Here is a 20,445-nt window from a genome sequence, read left to right as displayed (position 1 = left end):
CATTGCTATTGATACATGTACATCTATGTGTTACCTTATGAATCCCTTCTTTTTTATTCAATTTTGGGGATAAGTTTGTCAAAGCTCTCTCTGCATCCAGGTCCTGTGGGATGGTGTTATCATACATGTAATTAATAATTCAGTGCAAGTGACTGTACATCTGCCTTGTGTTTTCTGTTCCTGCCCCCCCCCCCCCCCCCCCCACCTATCCTATGCAGTGACACTGCCCTCTCAGGGGAGTTCCGGCAGAGGTTTGGCGAGTCTTTGCTCAAGGTCCTGGCAGACTTCTCTCTTCCTACTCCTCTCAGTGAGTACAGGAGCCGCTTGGCAGAGAAAGAGGTTAGTCCATGCAGCTATGGGAGCTCTCTCCTCCAGGTCATCTGAATTTAGTTTATTTCATCCTCTTACCATTCATTATTTATTCTTTTGCATCTGACCACTACAGTAGAACCTCATACAGCTGTGATTACAATATGTAGCATGGGGAGCTCTTCCAGTTTGGAGATAACATGTCTTGACAAGAAATCAGAATTCAGTTCATTTCACCCTCTTCCCTGTCATGTGCTCATACATCTGGCAACTATAAACCTTGATATAATGAGGTCAGGTGTAGCTAGATACGTTGCACCTGATGTAATGAGGTATTTTGGAGGTCACATTCTTTTGTAATATTACCTTTTTATCCCAGATATAATGAAATACTAGATATGGGTCCCGCAGTTCTTGTCATGCTTTTAGTTTAATGTCTTCTCAATTAGAGATCTACGAATTCATTCAGAGCTTGTTAATAGGTTGGGAAACCTCAGGTGATTTTAGTGTGCAACTGTGATGGGATTTTATGGGGAAGTTCCTGTAAGACAATTGCAAGTAGGTTTTATATAATATTCATTACAGTTAGTCCAAAGGCATATGATGCTTATCAGTTGACAAGGCTAGGTTGAAAATAATAAGAATAAAAATAATGCTTTGCATAAAAAGCAAAATGTAATAAATGTGAACTATTTCCCCCCAAATAGTGTAAAGGTTGCATTGTGCCTAACTTATATCAGATTATACAGCAAGGTCCTTGATATGCCTTTAACAGATTTATTAACAGACTAGAGGAAAAATGCACAGGAAGGTAAATCAGGAAATTACTTGTGAATAGATGTACATGAAATATGATGTAAATGATATCACAATCAAATGACTGGGGCGGCTATTCTCAGATAAGCAATGAGACACCATGTAAATTGAGTTACTATCTCTTACACTGCCATATTCCTCGAATATATATATATATATATATATATATATGTATGTATATATATGTATATATATATATATATATATATATATATATATATATATATTATGTATATACATGTATATATATATACATGTATATAATATGTTCATCTGTCTGCACTTGGGCTTTACGTGCCTCTCTGCATTCCTTGATTTTGCATGCATGGATATATCTTTCTCTTTGAAGGTAATTGTAATACTGTAGGCTTTACTTACTTACTTTCTCTTTCACTTTTTTTTTATCTCTTCAGAGGTCTGAAGCAGAGCTGGTCAAAATCATAATGTGGCTTTTGCAGGAAAAGACTGCTTGTACAGGTAAGTGGGAAATCTTATTTTTACCTCCGCCAAGGGAGGAGGTTATGTTTTCATTACCATTGGTTTGTTTGTTTGTCCGTGTGCAAAATAACTCAAAAAGTAGTGAACAGATTTGGATGAATTTACAGGAAAGGTTGAGAATGACACAAGTAACAGATGATTAACTTTTGGTAGTGATCCGGAAATATTTAGGGAATTTATGAAGGATTTTTGATATTTTGGCAGGTAGGGTCAATGAATTTGGGAGTTCAGGCTGTGCGTATTTGAGGTTTGCATGCGGGCACTAAAGTGCATGCTCTTGTTTCTGCTAAGGTAGGCGTGCCACGCAGCTGGAGGTTTATGATGTAACAAAAGGCTTCTATATTGGGAAATTGGGCGACTTTCAGCACACATACATATGGGTGGAAATCACTGATCTCTATGGAAGAACAAGATCAGTGGTGGAAATGAGCTGCATGCTTGGCAGAGGTCTGCGCTCTCAGAGTGTTTCTCTAGTTTGTTTTTGTTTTTGTTTTTGAAGGATACTTACTTCATGGAGAGCGTCATTTGTCACTACATGTATCATCCATCTATGGGCTGACGTGTTATATGTGTTTGATATTTTCCTGAATCCAGATCCACACCTACATATTCCTTGTTGCCAACCAAGTGACAAACAAGAATGCCCCTGTGGAGGATCCGGACAAGGAGCTGTCCACCCCACCCTTGGAGTCATCACCAGGGACAAGGGCAAGGGCTACACCCTTGGGTCAGGGAGTGGTCAGGGCAGTGGTCAGGGGGAAACCTTTCATGTAAGTGCAATGCAGAGCCAATCCCTGAATTTTTTGCACTGTCATATGCAGGAAGTGGTTGATGTTACACGAAGGCAATCCTAGACACAAAAATTAATTAGGGTGGATTGGGAGATTTGCAGAAAGATAGATGGAAATTAAAGGCATTATTTACCATTTGGAGATAAAAAAAAAAATCCAGCTTTATAGTGCTTCAAAAGAGTTCTGAAATGTGAGTTAGGGATAGAAACAACCAATGTAAAAATATTAATCATATGATAAATGTTACATAAGTATTGTTAAATGTACAAAATGTAAATAATAGTCATAATAAAATTGTCTCTAAAATAAACCATCTACAGTTATGGTTTAGTGAGAAAAATAGTGATATCTATCTCCTTATGTTTTAGGCTTTCTTGCAAAATGTTTATATGATAGGATGTTTTGTGATGCAACTGACCTACACATATGCATCAAATGTGATAGCTCGAATATTTTTAAATCATTGCTCCCAATGGTAAACAGTACCTTTCAAATCATCAGTAGGTGCAAATATATTTTGAAAAGTTTGTGTAGTAGTCTTTTACACGTCTTGTCTTAATCAGGCATTTTAGGGCAGTGGATGATGCGCACACATATTCATTTCCTTTCTTGGAGTTGAGCTTTATTCACATGTGGAAAAAGATCATTTTGGCTTCCTCCCTTGCTCAGTTGACTCCGACGAATTCAGCGTCAGCACCAGCTTCGCGAGCTACGACTCGTACCCGATGGAGGAGGGGCGTGGCCACCCGAGGCGGAGGGTGCTGCACATGCTGACGGAGCACCTGACCGCGGAGGAGAAGCAGAGCGTTCTGGCAGTACCCCACGCCAACATCAACGAGGACCTCAAGTTGTTTGCCAGGTATGGATCTTCCCATGCAGAGATGGTAACATTAATCACAGAGCCTTTGACACAGTCTGTCAAGTTTCTCCTTAGACATCCTGTAACTCTTATTATGTCAGTATTTTTCCTGTCAGGAGTCTCATGCATTATTCTTGCTCAATGACAGTACACAGAGATCAGCATCACTCTTGTAAACAGCCTTGTCCTTCGCTACACCTCATCTAAATTTCAGATCAAAGTCTACAAAGATTACATTTTGATACTTGATAAAGGCAGTCATTGTCACCAATGTGTTCTTTATTTGCTATGTTCATCAGTTAGAAATGTAACTGATTGTGTGAAATGAGGAAGGGTATTTGACATTAAATGGCTTTAAACCACCTATCCTGCAGTCAAAATTGTGCATTTTGACTTGAATTTGTTGAAGAGAAACCATTGATGATAATAGAGGGCATGGTGTATTAAGATGGGCAATGCAGTCTTAGGTAATGCTCAATTAAATTGATCAAAGTTGTTGTCGGTTTTTTTTTTTTTTTTTTTGGTCAGGATGATAGTAGGCCTTGTAAAGGGACTTGTGTAGTAGGGGACCAGGGTTTGACTTTGTTGATTACTGAGAAGAATACATGATCAAACTTTAAATTAATAGCATTTGAGGCTGTAATACAAGTTATTAGAGATGCAAAGTTTCTCAGCTGGCTGGGAGTGGAGGTATCCCAGTTGACTGTGTGCAGCAGTCAACAATATTGCTTTATAGAGTCTTTTTGTCTTTGTTTCCAATCTTTACACTCCATTCGATGCAGGTTGTGCCCCTACATGCGAGGAAGACACCATCTTGAGGAGATCATGTACTATGAAAATGTGAACAGGTCTCAGCTGCATGCCCTCCTGGACAAGTTCAAGGACGTCCTCGTGACATGCTCCCATCAGGATGCGGCCAGCATCCAATACAAAGAGTTCTTGTGACCTCTGCCATCCTAGAGACTTGTGTGAAGGTCAAGGTTCACTGACGATGAATGGACTGCGGGCAGTCCACTATGATTCTTTTACTCAGGAGCAGGCATTAATACAATGTGCCATGCCTCTCCTCTGAGTGACAGAGTAGAAGTAGTTTACAGAAGTGTGGCAGTGGTCAATCTTTATCCGGTTTAAGCTGGATGGGAGGAGTAGCAGTGCCAGGCAACCATTGGCCTTGGCAGAGCCTACCTCAGTGTAGACACGAGTCACGTAATGGCTTCCTACAACTCATCCGCCACACAAAGTTGTATTATGGGTGGAGTGGCATTGCTATAGTCATCCATGTCTGGAAGCCCCAACTTGAACTGTGTAAAGCCTGGTAAAAAGAGGAGGGTTGGTTTTGGGGGTGTGGTAACGACACCTTTCAAAAATTATGCACATATAAGAAACACACTGAAGCATATGAAATTTGTATCGTGACCAAAGAAAGGACATACACGTACTGTTTCAGAGTATGTGGCATATGACAATCCAGTCTAAATTGCTTGGGCAGTTTAGTGAGGACCGAGGTCCAGTCAGAGTTCGTCTAGGTTTAGCCTAATGTTGATATTCTGAATTTACTGTACTGTACGAGCTGAAATTTCCGCGTACAGATATTTTCGCGAATTGCTACTTGGAGGACATTTTCGCGTGTTGTTAATTTCACGGTTACGAGGGTCTAACTGAACTTAGTTAATCGCGCGTTGTTATTTTCGCGGTTCGAAGGCGATTCGCGAAATTCGCGAAAATAAAACCACAGCGAAAATTTCAGCTCGTACAGTATATGCCACATATATAGTGAGTCTAAATTTTTGCGAATCTGGACCTCTGGACTAAATTCGCGATCGTGGAACACAGTCGTGAATGGAAAAGAAGTACAGTATACGTGCATGTCATTTTCATGTCAGGATCCGAGTCAATATTTTCATGTGTCTTTAAATTTGCGAACAGCGCTTGACTCGCGAAATTCGCAAAAATAAAAACCCTTTGAAATTTTTGATGTATACAGTACGTGATATTCCTTGTCAGGCCAGTTGTAGGGGCATGAACTCTGCTCTGTAGCACATCCATAGCTCCAAAGCTGTTTTGTGAAATATTTGGTACCTGTACCTGTAGTTTTACCAACATACTGACAAATCATTTTGTGATTATGTTGATAATTAAGAATATATGGGGGGGGGGGGGGAATGAAGCTGAGATACAACGAAATGTTATGTGAAGTGTACTAACTTACTAGGCCATTGGTAATTGTCTGCAGATGTCATACCTGTGTTGTCGAGGATAGTGATTACTCCCATTTCAAGAGTCTAATCACAATGTTAAATAGTTTTCCTCCCCTTGTTATGGAAATGTTACAGCTTTGTCACTGATAAAGACTTCATCACATAATGTTGTGTATGTATTATGCTGTCCCAGTGTCTGGAATACAGTAACAACTCATTTGTTCAAATTCATAAAATTCTTCTACCAAGTTGTTTCTATTGCAACTGATTGACATCGACAATAAAACATCTGTCTGGTGATTAGCCCTTGTATGTATGCCCATGATTTTTTCTTTTATCGTCCTCAGAAAACTTCTAAAAAAGATAGAAATCAACAGATTAGAAAACCTATGCTGCTTTAATTTCAGTTAATGTAGTCAAGTAGGAAGACGAATTGACACATCAGAATAGCAGCTTCATGCCACATGTTAAAAGAGACAACATTATTGTTTTCTCAAGACCCACAGTTACATGAATGTGAATCTGTAGATTGATAATCATTATGATTTCTCAGCCAGTTAAGCTTGAAGTGGATATATTATCCCGTTGAGGACTGGCTGATTTTGCAACAACACACATTTCCAATCGACACTTGCCCGAGCATACTCGGAACTAGTCTTCAATGGGTTAAGGCTCAAAAGGCATATGTATTTCAAATATAAGCACCTTTCTTTCGATCGCGTATGTATGTGTATACATATATACACACAGTCACACATATTAAATAATAATAGTGATATAAATGACTTGTATTGTGTCAAGCATGCAGTCAAGCTTGCTTAAGTTGACCTTCCAGAAGTGAATAATAGTTGAAGGTTTTAAGTCCTCTTTAATTCTCTTAGATATTTTCAACTTAGGCAAGGTTGACTGTAAATTTTTTTTTTTTTTTTTTTTTTACATTTAATATTCATGGAAACTTAAGAGAGCAGCATCAAAGCAGTTCTTGACTGAGGAAGCCCTCCTTTTGCTTGCTTTTCAGAGAAACTTACCACAAGAACTTCAGAGGAAGTTCAATGTCTATTTTGATGTGTGTTGTTCAAAGAGTTTTACTTACAGTGTACATGTATTCCACATCTCTACAGATCTTGGAATTCTAAAGTAATAGAGTGAAATAAAGTACATTGTATGTTGCAAAATTATTTTCTCAGAAACAACTCTTTCTGATTGTCTTTATTGGTGTCACACATACAACATTCTAACATGTGTAAAAATTACTCATATCTATTCAGATGCTAATTGTTGCGATGAAGCACTTAAATCAGTGTTTGGCAGTAAATGTACATTGTACACGAAACATGGTTTATAAATTCATATGCAAAGCTGTCCACATTTGAAGCTGATGTACTGTCTTCCGATTACCAGAGTTAGATAACAGTTGTGATTTCCTAATTCCTGACTGAAATTTGCTTCGGGCTTAACTGGTTCGTTAAAAGTTTTGACAATCTATTTTCCATGGAGGTATGAAATCCGACATTAATATTTTGTGTTTCTTTCATTGTAAATTATCAGATATCTAAAATGATGATTGCCATGTGCAGTCGACTTGCACATCTCTGTCATCTCATACAATAACTAAAGGCCTATTCTGCCAACAGAAGGCCCTTCATCAGAGGCAAGCAAAGTCCACCAATTATGATGTCTGGGGTTCAAACTTCAATCTAACTGCACGAGGGCAATATCTCCTGTGTAATACATAGATGTACTCGTACACTTATCAAGTTACATCCAATGGGCTTTCATAACTGACATTACGACTGAAAAAATGACATTTTGAGGTGACATTTAAAGCACCCTTGACCATGACCTTTAGCCTTTCAGTCCTGTCCTATCAACTCTATTGCTTTGTATTCTAGATTTCCTTCTGCCAAATTATATTTCTATTTGGTATTTTGAGCTCTTGTTATGATGGGAAAATTAAGCTGCTTGGCCATAAAATGTAAACACTGACCCTGGACCTTGAATTTTTACTCATTAATTTCAAAGAGGCCACTTCGCAGTCAAGGTTTTCCTTCCAAATTGCATTACTAAATGGATAGTTCAAGCTAAATTCATGCATATTACGTTTAAGGATATAGGTATTTCATACAATTTCAATACTGGTAATTTTCTTCAGTACTAGACTACAGTAATTACCTGAGTTTGAAATATACAATGTACACTTGTACTAATGCATATTAAACCTCCATTAATCATCCTTTCCAACAATTATCAACTAGCAACATACACTTACCCTCACTCTTTATGGCTTGGCTAAGTCTTAAGCTCTGTGGTTTAGACATTCATGCTTAAGATCCATTCATGTACAAATGTCATGTCAAACTCAATGACAGACTTGCAGAAGTTGAATCTTTGTGAACCAAGGGAATTGTGAGATGTATGCAAAATCTAACTCGTCCACTGAATTGTCTTCCTTTTGTGCAGAGGCAAGAATTCAAACTTAAAAGGAGTGACAGCATGAGCAGGTTCTACTTGTATACCCGACTGCTCTGCTCAAAACCCACAAAATGAATTTCCTCTTTTCCACATAGTTTAAAAGAGCAGGTTCTGAGCTTTAAAGTAATATGTGTATATATCTTGTCAAAACTGGGCAATCCTAACCCATTCTAAAAGTGAGTGAACCAAGAGTTGGGAGGTGCAGTTTTAAAGAAAAGGGAGAAAAGATCTAGAGGATTTAAAGGTAAGGGTTACTCAGGCGTGCTGTGCAGAAATATCAATTTTCTAGTGAAGCATTGTCTGTCCCCCAAAAAATGGTTCTGAAAAAGTGCTAATAACACAATTCAGTTTTGTTGTAAGCTGTCGATTTTTGACAGTAGGTAGAGAACAGATTACTCTCCCAGGTAAGACAAATTTGAAAAATTTGAGTACGTCAACCCAAGTGACATACTTTGGTCCATTATATAGGCTCTGTTTTGTACATTTCCATATGCCAATATGCTTTGATATACAAAGTGTGTACACTGTATTATGTAGTTGTTCAACTCATTACATCTCAATGATTTCAATGACTTTGGCAAACTTGATTACACTGAAAGCACTGGGAATCAAATGTGATAATCATCACAGACACAGGCTGTCTTGAGCCTTGAAGTGTGTGTTATACTAATTCTCATCAGTTGCCTCCTCAACAGCTCTGTTTCTCTTGCTAACACAAGGCTCTCCCCTCACGTAGAACCGCAGTGGTTTCTCCACCCATTCCTTGGTCGCCGAATGAATACCTATCCTCGGGCAGCTCACGATGTCGGCGTCGGGGACGCAGTCGCCGCTCTCCACCCATAGCGTGTTGCTGGTTGTCAAATCTGTGCCGTCCATGGACCGGTCTATGTTTAGGGCTTGGCAGAGTTTTGCAGGACCGTTGCACACCTCCTTTGTCTTAAACTGCAGATTTTGTCGTTTGCTGGCTTCACTTCTGAACTGAGTCATAGCATCCTCTCCTAAACTGGGAGAAAGTGCTCGTAGCAAAACTGCTTCACCACTACCTGTAAGACAAAAAAATGAATAGGAATGCCGTACAATTTAATTCAAGTTAATTTCAGTTTTATTGCAAAGTAAAAGAGCATAACAGCAAGTCCACAGACTAATATTGCCATGTGTACAGAGAAAAATTATGATTACGGGAAACACAGTTAAGTATATAGATATCTGAGATTAGAAAAAACCTAAATATTTTATCACAATAATGTCAAATTACCTTACATTACCACTTAATGTATAAACATTGCACTTACAGAAAGTTAATACTGAATACACATGGCAATTTACATACAATGTAGACATGCACACTTAATTAAATGCAGATACAGTTAAACTCGCCTAAGTCGACATCGCATATGTCGAATAATCGCGCAAGTCGATGATTTTAAAAAGTCCCGATTTTTCCCCATTGACTTACGTGTAATAATTCACTCACAAGTCGAATTTTGTAAGTCGAATACTCGCCTAAGTCGATGAAATTCCAAGAACACTTTCATGGAAAAACCATTAAATTCACTGTGCCTAAGTCGAATAAGATTTTATTGTGCAATAAATCACTATCAAAATCACTAGACGCCAGTTTTTGTTTACATAAGAACTAGCCCGACCAGACAGGTGACAAAAAAAAAATAATCTAAAGTATCAACATTCAAAGCGATCGCATGCGATTGTTGAACTCTCTTCGTGTTTGGAGGTCCGCTGGTACAGCCCTGTCGCGCTACGTACGTACAGCGACTGGGCTGTGTATAGTCTGTGTATGTTTTGCAGTCTGCGCTGTGCAGTGGATGGATGAAGCTGCTGAGTTTTCAAAGCGGAAAGTAGGGGGAAAGTTACGGGCACGGGTAAATCAGAAGTACACCTCTACACGCATTTCAAGCCACGGTATGGTAAACTGGAATCAATCACTGCTCGAATATCGTTCATATTCACTTCCCCAAGGTTTAACAAGGGTGTAAAGTAATCGGACCTGTGCCAATGCTAATGCACTGTCCATGCAAAGTTAGCCGCGGCCCTGCCGGGCGACCCGTGCTGCGGCACGCCTCTCCAGCTCTCGGCTCCAGAGTAGACAACATACATGTACATTTATACATAATGTACGTGTGGTGTGACTGTTGTTAAGTCGATTTTTTTTCGACTTACGCACAAGTCGAAACTCGCCTAAGTCGATGTGTTTTGCTCAGTCCCGAGAAGATCGACTTATGCGAGTTTAACTGTATATCACAAAAATAGACAGTAAGACAAATACTGTAGTAGCATTTATACAGTACCAGTAGATAATCCATCTCGAAGAAGGTCAAATTTGCCTCACTAAATTTGCAATGTGCATTTGTGACCCTCTAGATTTTTTTTTTTTTTTTGTGTGTGATCTTTAAGTCATAAATCTATCTCAGTTTCTTCTCCTAACTTTAGAATTTAAGCTTTGTCATCTGTGTGTGATGAAAAAGATTCTCCACTACATCCATTATATGTACCACTTCTGGAAAACAAATCTACTGGTGCTTTCAATAGACTACAAATTAAAATACAGTGCACTCCAGTTATAACAAATGCGGTTATAACGAAATTCTGGTTATAACGAAGTAAAAATTCAGGCTGCAACATTATCCTCTCTATGTTTTTTTTTTTTTATTGTTTATTTGTTGGTTATAGTGAAATTTCGATATAATGAAAGAAAACTGCCGTTCCAGAGGACTTTGTTATAACGAGAGTCCACTGTATCCCCACATCATCCTGCTTGTGATCCTCACAACAGTCAGCACACCAAATCACCCCTTAGTCTTAAACGTGATCACAAGAGACACATGGTCCTGTTCGAAAAACTGAAAATACAACTGAAAGGATGCAGGATTGTGTGCGTACGAGTGTGTGTGTGTGTATCAGAAATGCCAAGGTCGGAGAACAGCTTGGTGTTAGATTACCCGTCCACGCTGATCGAGGGGGCAAAGTGACCAAGTGGGAGTGTGCAAGGGGGTGTATCGTCCTCCCATGGCAAGGATCGTTGGCATTTTCAAACTGTACCGGTAAATCATGCAATCTGGTGCATACTGATACTACCGGTAGATGTATAAGTTGGGTTTGTTCTGACAAACACAATATTTTCTCAAAATGTAATTTTTTTTTTTTTGATGGTTGGAAATCCATATTTTCTTTATGGTCTGGGGTCTTTTTTGGTAGGATGAATATAATGCCTTGGTTACGCACTGCTGTTGTCCCAAAATACTCTGTGGAAACCAAGCAGATTTTAGCAACTGATTACAAACAATGCAGTTGCAAAGCACTATCAACCTCTTATGGAGGAAAGATGAGTCAACTTTCACAATCTTTCAAAGAGTGAGTGTCAGTGTCTGTGGGTTCATCCATTGATCAATATATATCACTGACATTCTGAAGATCTAATAGAAGCAATTGACTCACCATTACTAGTGATGTTTATACAGTGGTACATTCCGTACGTGAGGTAAACATAGGCATGGCCAGGGCTGAGAAACATGCTCTTGTTGGAAGGCGTCTGACGGCCATTGAAGGTGTTGCTGGCGGTGTCCTCTGCACCCACATACGCCTCTGTCTCCACAATCTTTCCTGCCAGTCGCTTCCCATTCACATGCCTTACCAGAACTTGCCCGAGCAGTTGCTTTGCCAATTTGATGCACTGCTGATCGAAGAATGATTTGCCCAACTTCTTTGAGCCCTTTGACAGCATCTGGTTTCTGCCCAGATCATCAGCCTCTTTGGGCGTCTCTCGTGAGATCTTAGCTCTTGATGAAGTCACAGAGGCATCAAAATACGGACTTGTGCTTCCACTAACAGTCCCCTTGTCTTTCTTAGCAGCTTTTCGCTTGGGTGCCTTCCTGCAGCAGTGAAGAAAAAGGGAAAGACCACCAAACTCACTGAGGTATGTATTCATAATCAAGAGAGAAGTTTGCACAGTTGGTTGAAGGATTCCACTTGTTCAACTGACCTATTTTTGTGATTAGCTTGGTAATAACAGATAAATATGCAACACATTTTTATGAACACGAGACTGGACTGTTGAGGTGAAAATCACTTAAAGGTAGGGAATCCCATTTGCATGCCTTAAATGAAGAGTTGTATAAATACAGTGGTATGTTGAAGAGAGTATCATTTTAGAAACTCCCATAAAGTATTGAAAGTGGAAGGTAACATTTAGTACATTTTTATTGACCGTTAGATTTTGAATTGAATTTTTTTTTTGCGGGGCTCACCGTAAATTCCAGTACATTACTAGGCTACCTTTGCAGACCCATGCTCTGCATGTGTGTCCATCATGTATATTTTGTGAAGAAAGTTCATCAAAACTTACAAACATTTCTATATATATTCTTGCCACACACTCTATTACGTCAGCTCTTATACTTTTAGATTTGTGTTTATAGATAAAAAATACAGAAGACTGCAACAAAAAGGCTTAAGTGTGGCTGACACACAGAACTACTGAGTAGTTGAGTTTTGTGCATTATTCAAATTGTAGATAACTGTTGACTTCCAAATTTCTCAGCAGTGGCCTAAACAAGTCCCCTGAGGTTCATATTTAATGTTTTGCTGCATTTTGGGAGGTCTGTAAAAGGTATCCCCTACCTTTAAGAAAGCATGAACGAACATCATTTTGTCAATTTGAGCATGAGAGTAAACCCAACCTCTACCCTCTCTTTGTATTAAAAAGATGCAATGGATTTATAATCTATGGCGTTCTTTCACTGTCTTCACTATATCTGCAACAAAATGAAAGTTAGTAGCGCTTGATTCTTGACAAAGCACAAAAATGCATTAAAGTGAAACTGTATACACAGCTGGTAAAGGCCTACATGATGTCTTTGTACCACAACTATTTACATTTGAAGTCAGCCACTAGAAAGAGTAAAGACAAAGGAGAAATTTACTCAAAAAGTCTTTTTCTTTTCTTTTTGAATTGCCGTCAGTTAGGCCCTAGTCTAGATCAAGCCAGAACTTGCAGCAAATCAGATAAGGGTTGGGGCATGTACACTGTATTTGTACATATGTGTGGCGCTCCGACAAAATGAGTCATAAGTCGCACGGGGAGTTTTCCCGTAATGAGCCGAAAATGAAGGGGAAGCACTACTCGGGCCGAAATTTTTTTATGACGGATTTTGATTCCTTTATGTTTTATCTGTTTGTACAGAAAATTTCAGCGTGTGAAAATGAGTACAAGTGTCCCAAATCACCGTTTTTCTGAGACAATTTTTTTCGGTTACATTTTTTTCGAACGCTCGCCTTTGCGTTGCGTTTCGCACCTATTGTTCTTGCCAGATCGAGACTCCGCCTCCGTTGCTAGGGTGTATGCTAATGAGGCATTGCTCTTGACCCCTTTGAAGACAAAACAAAGCATGGTGCGCGCGGCGGCGTCGGCGGCCAAGCGGCGAGGGCTATAGAATTACGCAATAATAGTGAGCTGACCAAGGCTATTGATTGCATGACCAGCGAGTTTCGTTTGATACACGCACTCCATTTCAATGACATGGTGATTGACATGACGCACAAATCGCACTGAAAAAAATAATTCCAACGAACGATCACGCAAAATTTATGATACTTTATCTATGAACTAATACAATGATCACATATCGAACTCGAAACCTTTTTTATGCGTGTGTGTACTTTTACAACGGTTATTAATTGGCTTCATTTATGAATTTGTTCAAATAATCATAACTTTCGTTCCCTGGTATGTGACTTGCTGTTTAAAGTTCATCTCTGAAGATATAGTAGGGCCTAAGTTGTCAATTATTCTCGTCTTTATAAAGTCGACAATTTGTGTGATAATTTGCCAAATGTATGTAATGCGTACTTTTATTTCCCTGGTTAATGAAACTTATTGCCTTATTACTTATGATGGTTTGGGCCGTGACGGCATGGAGAGAAATCGGAAGACAAACATTATTAATGCCCAGATAGCTCGTGTTCCCTTTGGAGGATATTCTGACTCTAGTCATCTGTGTATTTTTTTTAGAAGTAGGACCTATTTGAGAAAGGGACAGAAAGCTGTGTCGCTACTCAAAAGTGTGCTTCTTCATTTTGTTTTGTTTTTTAATCAGAATGTTTGTAATGATAGCTGTTTGCCGTGTATTGCGTGTAGCTGACATGTGAGAGGTCAAGTCTGCAAAGAATTGGGTTGGCTAACAACTTTGCCAAGTAGCAGCGCTAATTGCCCATTGAATTGCGTATTCTGAGGAATTTCGAATGAAAGAACTCGGACGGCAATGTTCACGCCTTGTATCCGAGTAAACCCCGCATCAACGAAGCCTTAAACAATGAAAGGTAAACTTCCTGCTATCAAGGGGTGGATAATCACGCAACCAGTATTCTTTCTTCGCCATTGATAGCAGAATCAATGACGGAATGGAGCAACAGTGTTGGAGGATCGGCATTATGTCTGCTAATTTGTAAAGGAATTTTTCAGTCTCCTTTTGTGTTCAGAACCACAGTCAGTAATGCTAACTTACTCTATCTCCTACAAGCTATCGTTACCATCTTAAAACGTGAATTTTATGAAAGGCTAAAAGTGATCACGGAATCAGTTCTTCCGCGTGACACATGCAGGCTTTTATAATAGCATACCAAGCTTAAATCGTTTACCTGTATAGAAAGGGCGGGGATACACACTTATCGCAATCATCCGGATTTGAGAGTGATACACTCTACTACTTTTCTTCATCTTTCCCCCGACAAAGACCATGGTAATTCAGAACAAACAAACAAACAAACAAACAAACAAACAAACAAGCAGTTGATTTATATCAGAACGTAGAGATTTTTTTTGTGTTTCATGTATGTATAGGTCATATCTTGATGTATAGTAGGCATTTGTTGTCGTTTTTACAGCGTTTCCTAATAAATGCCTTTAGCGAAAACCCAACAAAACTTCTATCAAGGAGGGAAGGAAACTTAAATTTAAATATCACATAGTTTACAAAAATCAGACATGTAAATAAGGCAATCATAGACATCCGCATGGCCGATTGTAATCTCTTACTTTGATTATCAAACATGATCTCCTGCATTTACGTGCTTTTTTCTAATTTCTTGAACTTTGCCCTCATTTTCTCTCTTTTTTTTTAAACAATTGCTCGAAACATTTAAAAATCGTAACACAGTCTGCTATCCCACAACATTATATTCCATTTGATTTGTCACTTATTGTTGGTCGGGTGACGCCAAATGTTGGAATCTCGAGCGATGATACACGGCATTTTGTTTGTTGGTTTTCGTCTCATCGCTCAAAAGAATTTTGACTACGATTACAAGACATAACTGATGGTTTACAGAAGTGATCATCAATTCAGTAAGGATTAGTCAAGTCATGAATTCACTTTACCCATCATGACTGTCTAATCGAACTACGACATTGTTTGGGTAACCGCGCCTTTTTATTCTCATAGTTCAAACTACACTGTAAAAACATGGGTGTTAGATTTAACACCACGGGTGTTAAACCTAACACCGATCAAACTTCAATAAAGGACCACACCCAGAGGTGTTAAAAATGCACTGTGATGGTGTTGAAAAGTGTTCACCTGACACTTCGTGGTGTTAATTTGACACTGTACCAGATGTTGTTTTGACACTGTACTGGTGTTAATTAAAAAATGACACCACATGGTGTTGATTTGATACTTGTTGGTGTTAAAGGGGAAGGCTAGTAACTGATCAGTGGGAATCAGTGGAAATGCTGGGAGATGATTGTTCCAATCCTTATGGGATTCATTCAAGAGTCCATTGTATATCTGTTGTTGTGTGAAAATGATTTGCTTCAGAACGGTCTCATATTCAAGTAATGTGCAGATTAATGCTCCGTCACTGACCAGGGACGCTAACCTGGAAGCATTAAACTGCACATTACTTCAATATGAGACCATTCTGAAGCAAATCATTTTCACACAACATTAGATATACAATGAACTCTTGAATGAATCCCATAAGGATTGGAACAATCATCTCCCAGCATTTCCACTGATTCCCACTGATCAGTTACTAGCCTTTCCCTTTAATATCAATGGTTTAACACCCGTCCAGCTTCAATAAGGGACCACACCAGCTGGTGTTACTTTGGTGTAAAATTATTTTCACATTTTTTCAAAAATCTAGTATTTCAACGTAAAATTCTTGATCGTCTTGTTTAAATTAAAAATCAACAAGAAGTGCAGTTACTAAGAAACTCTTCAAAAAACAGTTTAAAATTTGGAAATGACACCCGGGGTGTTGATTTAACACCATAAATGAGCACCGAAAATTTAACACCAGCTCGGTGTTCACTATTTAACACCGGACTTTTTGCAGTGTAATTCTTGACATAATCAAAACAAATAATTCTTTATTAAATTTCTCAAAATACTCAATAGACGGCCTAAGTCAAAACTTTCTACAAAGATTGCCTATACGGCAATCTTTACTAGCCTAAACAAGTTTTCTAGAGCTATCAGTTCCCCCTATGACAATGACTTCGATCGCGTTTTGAACTTGTATCGAACTACTTTCAAAACAGCTATTACCTTTGTAGTTCGATTAATAAACCAGTCTTTTGAATTCATAACCAACATTCGTAATCGTAATAATACAGTAACATAGTACTGCATGTCAATAAAAGTTGGAAAATGTAAATGCTATAATAGTAGCGCAAAAAAAAAAAATGAGTAACGATTATCTTCATACATTCTAATTCCTAGTGATGTCGCTACGAAAATGACACATGGTTTGGTTCGAGCAAATAAAAGTAAAAAGGAATGGGATATACTTCTAATGATTGTACCACGCCGTAAAATGCATTTCACTGTATTTTGTAACATTTGGTTACGTTTCTGTGCGCTTTACGTATACGGAAAATAAAAGGCAGATTGGTGCTATTAACATGCTAACACGCAACGCATTCAAAATGTTTGTTTGAAATACACCGTATACAATATAATGTTTTAGTATACGGTTTGAAACTTTGAATTTGCGAGTCCTTTATGAAATTATGAGCAGGGCTATTACATTATCAAGCAAAAATTAAAGTATTTAGGGATTCGGATTTGCGCAGGAGACTAACAGTGCTATATATGGCGATCGTTCGCAACAGAGACAATCCTCTTCAATAGATATACAATGTAATTCTGTTTTCATGAATTGAAAGAGAAACGAAGAGAAGTCAACTTTTTAACTTCATTTAGCTTTCTCACCAATTGAACTTGATTTGATCTGCCATGCATGATATCGCTGTGTGCTCTATTAATTATATTAAATCATTTAATCGGCGTGCTTGTTTTTTATGCAGAATATCACAGGTAAGTTTAATTCATTGAAGTTCATAATGTTTGTACATATGGCGTGTTCGTTGTTTTCTATTTTCATTTTTATAATATATCACGTGTCCATTATCTGATTCTGACCACGAAAATATGGCGACTGTTTAAATGCGGAGCATGTACTGGAAAACTGTAATGTCTCCTGCCAGTATAGACAAACTAATTTCTAGTCTATCCCCGCTTAAAATTGAAATGAAATTGAACAAAAAACAAAAAACAAAACGAAGTTCGACTTTCAATAGATTTCAACCGTTTTGTATAGTGCCTGATTCATGTAATGGACACAATTCTTTAGCACATAAGCAATCACACAACTTTCGTGAATAGATGTGTCTTAATGATTGCATTTCATGGAAGAAAACTCGTCTCCTTGCCTGAATTTTAGCTTCTTCCTGTTCAAGCTCGCGTGAAAGAAATAGTTGAACATCAATCGCAATCATTAAGAGAGGCACATCCTTAGAAATAAGCACAGGAGTACTGAGACACACTACGAAATAAAAAGGGCCTTTTATCGCTATTGCAGCGCATGACATTGAAATGCTTTTTTTTTCCTTGGGGGAGGGGGGTAATACAATTGATTATTCTGAAGGTTCGTTAATCACACAATGAAATATGGTTTGCCATTAGCTTAGGTTCGTTAACAAGAAAATTAAATGCGGTTCCTTTCCGGTAGTTCCTTTACCCGAAAGTAATCAAGCAATCATTTTTTTTTTCTGATAAGGTTTGTGAATACAAAACGAAGTGAAGAAGGCCTAAGTATTAATTCCGAATATTTTTCAGTATTATTATTTATGATCCACTTCTCAAACGCAGAAAGATTGTAACTGCACATGTGATGTAAAAAAAAAATAATTCCGCTTAAGCTACAAGTTAATTGTTTTTTATATGCTATGCTATTTGAAAAGTGACTGAGAATCATTGTAAACCCAACGTGAAGCTGTCAAGCCTACATCAACCTTTGCTTCTGATATGTATAATATGTGCAGCATTGGCAAGCGTGATAAGCGATAATTACTGTGCACGCAACGCCTATAAAGGAAATGTGCCTTTAATATGGCGGGAATTCATAATGTTACGGCTGTATACAGCTGCAGCAGAAAAGACGCGAAAGCAGTTTTTGATGCTCTGCAACATTACGACCATGTGCGTAATTTGAGGGTTTTAAGTACACGCAAAGAACACGATCTCAAAAGACGACTATCGTTAATCAACTTCATTGACTTTTTCTGCCGATGCTGTCTTTTGAACCCCCGCCTAGAATAGGTTCTCAGGTTCTATTTAATAGGTATTGGTACTTGCTAAACGCATCCTCTTTAGTTTCCATTGACAACAACATGGGAGGAGAATGGAAGCGATGAACGCCCTCGCTAAAAGACGCTTCTCGTAAGACGCATTGCGTGCCCGCCTACAATAGGTTCTCAGGTTCTATTTAGGTATTGGTACTTGCTAAACGCATCCTCTTTAGTTTCCATTGACAACAACATGGGAGGAGAATGGAAGCGATCAACGCCCTCGCTAAAAGACGCTTCTCGTAAGACGCATTGCGTGCCTTCTTTTCTTTCTACTGTTTCCTATTGTTTATGAGTTAAAAATTGCGGCAAACCACAACGCAGCCGACACACAACGCGTACCGACTCATTCATGCGGCGGCAGCGGCACGGACACAAACGCGCCGAAGTTTACATTCGGGCTGCCGTATTGGTCAGAATCGTTAATGATAGACCTGTCCTGCGATTGGTTGATTATCTTACATACCCAAGCTATCGCCTTATACGGTAGTGCGTGCGATGGAGCGTAAACGCCGTCGCTAAGCAGGACAGTTGTATTGTTTCGTCCCGTGAAAGAAACAGGTTGTGAGCATGAACATAGCCTGAACTTTGAGAGCGATTTTCTCCGTTATTTAGAAAATCAACTGACATAACAAACGTGGTTAATATTCGTTTTTATGATCTATAGGGATGTCGAAATGAGTTGTATTACATATCAGTGTAAAGCTTAGAGTCTGTAGAATTCGCTTATAGGCATAACTACGATTTCATTTTTTGCGACTTTTGACTCATTCCGACGGAGCGCCACACATATTAAAAAACTGATGGCAGTGCTGTGGAATGTCAATAATTAAGACATCAAACATATTTTTTGACAGCAGCCATTCAACAAAATGACTGAGCTATGACTCATGAGTCATACATTTAATTTGCTATAAAATATAAAATCCAGTATCTTGCCTTAGACTCATTGTGTCTTTTTTGGAGATGCTTTATCCAGAGATCTTCCTTTCAGAGCTAAAAAGAAAAGGAAATTTGATTAGTTTACGACAAACTGTACTCTGTATACTAGATCACAGTATTAAACATTGCCTAGTCTCTGTGTCTAATTGGGTATCCACTGTAGTGTAAAGTTTTCTGATTCTGTTCCTAATGATTTGTGAAAGTATAGAATCTAGGCTATATATGCATCATGGCAACTACAATTTTTTTTTTCTCTCTGCATTTTCTTCTTTGTAACTTATCTGTAGATCTGGTACTACTGGTCTAGCTAGACCTGTAGACCCACTTGGATCTTATCCAACACATATAGAGATCTACACTGTCTGTGTCTGCCTAAAGTACCGGCAAAATTTAGTAAATTTTAATTCACTTTTTTGAATCACAATAAATTACTGTGCTAGTAGTAACTGTAACGTTAACTAGAATTCTAGTACTGATTATTATGACTTGACATGCATTAGAACAGGGAGACAGAAGAGAGTAGATTACTATGGAGGTGGCTAGGACTCAACTCAGCTGATAATCACGTGAATACAATGTGCAATGATTGTAACGCTACATTATTACTGTAGGCCCCCCCCCCCCCCTACTAACTTTAGAGTTCTATTAGCCCCGGAGACCCGCCGTTCTGCGGCGGGCAACACTGTACGTTGTACGTTGGGGCTGCTGGTCGCAGTTAGAGTTCTATAAACGTTAGACTAGGTTTTCAAAAGTCGAGTGTCACGTCATGGAAATACATACATGGGGCTACGCGCTTCGTCTCTGAAAACGCCCACCCCATCCCATACAACATTAAAAGTCTACATTAATGTACGTTACCTTTATCTGTCCGAATCCAGGAAGTGACGGGAGACTTTCACAATTTGGACCTAGCTA

At 38.7% G+C, this 20,445-nt stretch overlaps 2 protein-coding genes across 2 annotated transcripts in view; one reads left to right on the top strand and one right to left on the bottom strand.

Moving 5' to 3' along the window:
- The window catches only part of LOC140231797 (uncharacterized), a 27,068-nt gene extending 20,384 nt beyond the window's left edge, over positions 1-6,684 (top strand). Inside the window, exons 2-6 of the mRNA XM_072311951.1 lie at positions 219-339; positions 1,539-1,602; positions 2,218-2,373; positions 3,084-3,273; positions 4,056-6,684. Coding sequence (XP_072168052.1) covers positions 219-339; positions 1,539-1,602; positions 2,218-2,373; positions 3,084-3,273; positions 4,056-4,218 — 694 coding nt within the window. The 3' untranslated portion in view covers positions 4,219-6,684. The remainder of the gene's footprint in view (positions 1-218; positions 340-1,538; positions 1,603-2,217; positions 2,374-3,083; positions 3,274-4,055) is intronic.
- On the bottom strand, positions 6,647-20,445 carry LOC140231583 (putative 3-methyladenine DNA glycosylase). Its single transcript, XM_072311730.1, has 4 exons — positions 20,389-20,445; positions 19,528-19,584; positions 11,397-11,830; positions 6,647-8,986 (listed from the first exon to the last, which is right to left on the bottom strand). The coding sequence occupies exons 2-4, from the start codon at positions 19,536-19,538 to the stop codon at positions 8,610-8,612; spliced, it is 822 nt and encodes a 273-aa protein (XP_072167831.1). The 5' UTR covers positions 19,539-19,584; positions 20,389-20,445; the 3' UTR covers positions 6,647-8,609.

This window comes from Diadema setosum, chromosome 8 (assembly GCF_964275005.1).
Source record: "Diadema setosum chromosome 8, eeDiaSeto1, whole genome shotgun sequence".
NCBI classification, from domain to species: domain Eukaryota; kingdom Metazoa; phylum Echinodermata; class Echinoidea; order Diadematoida; family Diadematidae; genus Diadema; species Diadema setosum.
The sequence above is the reverse complement of the archived record's forward strand: the minus strand, read 5'-3'. Positions and strand labels throughout refer to the sequence as shown.

Bases quoted from the DNA above. Each gene is read 5' to 3' on its own strand.
- LOC140231583 (XM_072311730.1), bottom strand. The intron at 8,987-11,396 runs GTGAGTCAATTG...TTTGTCTTACAG, and splicing joins TATAAACATCACTAGTAATG to GTAGTGGTGAAGCAGTTTTG.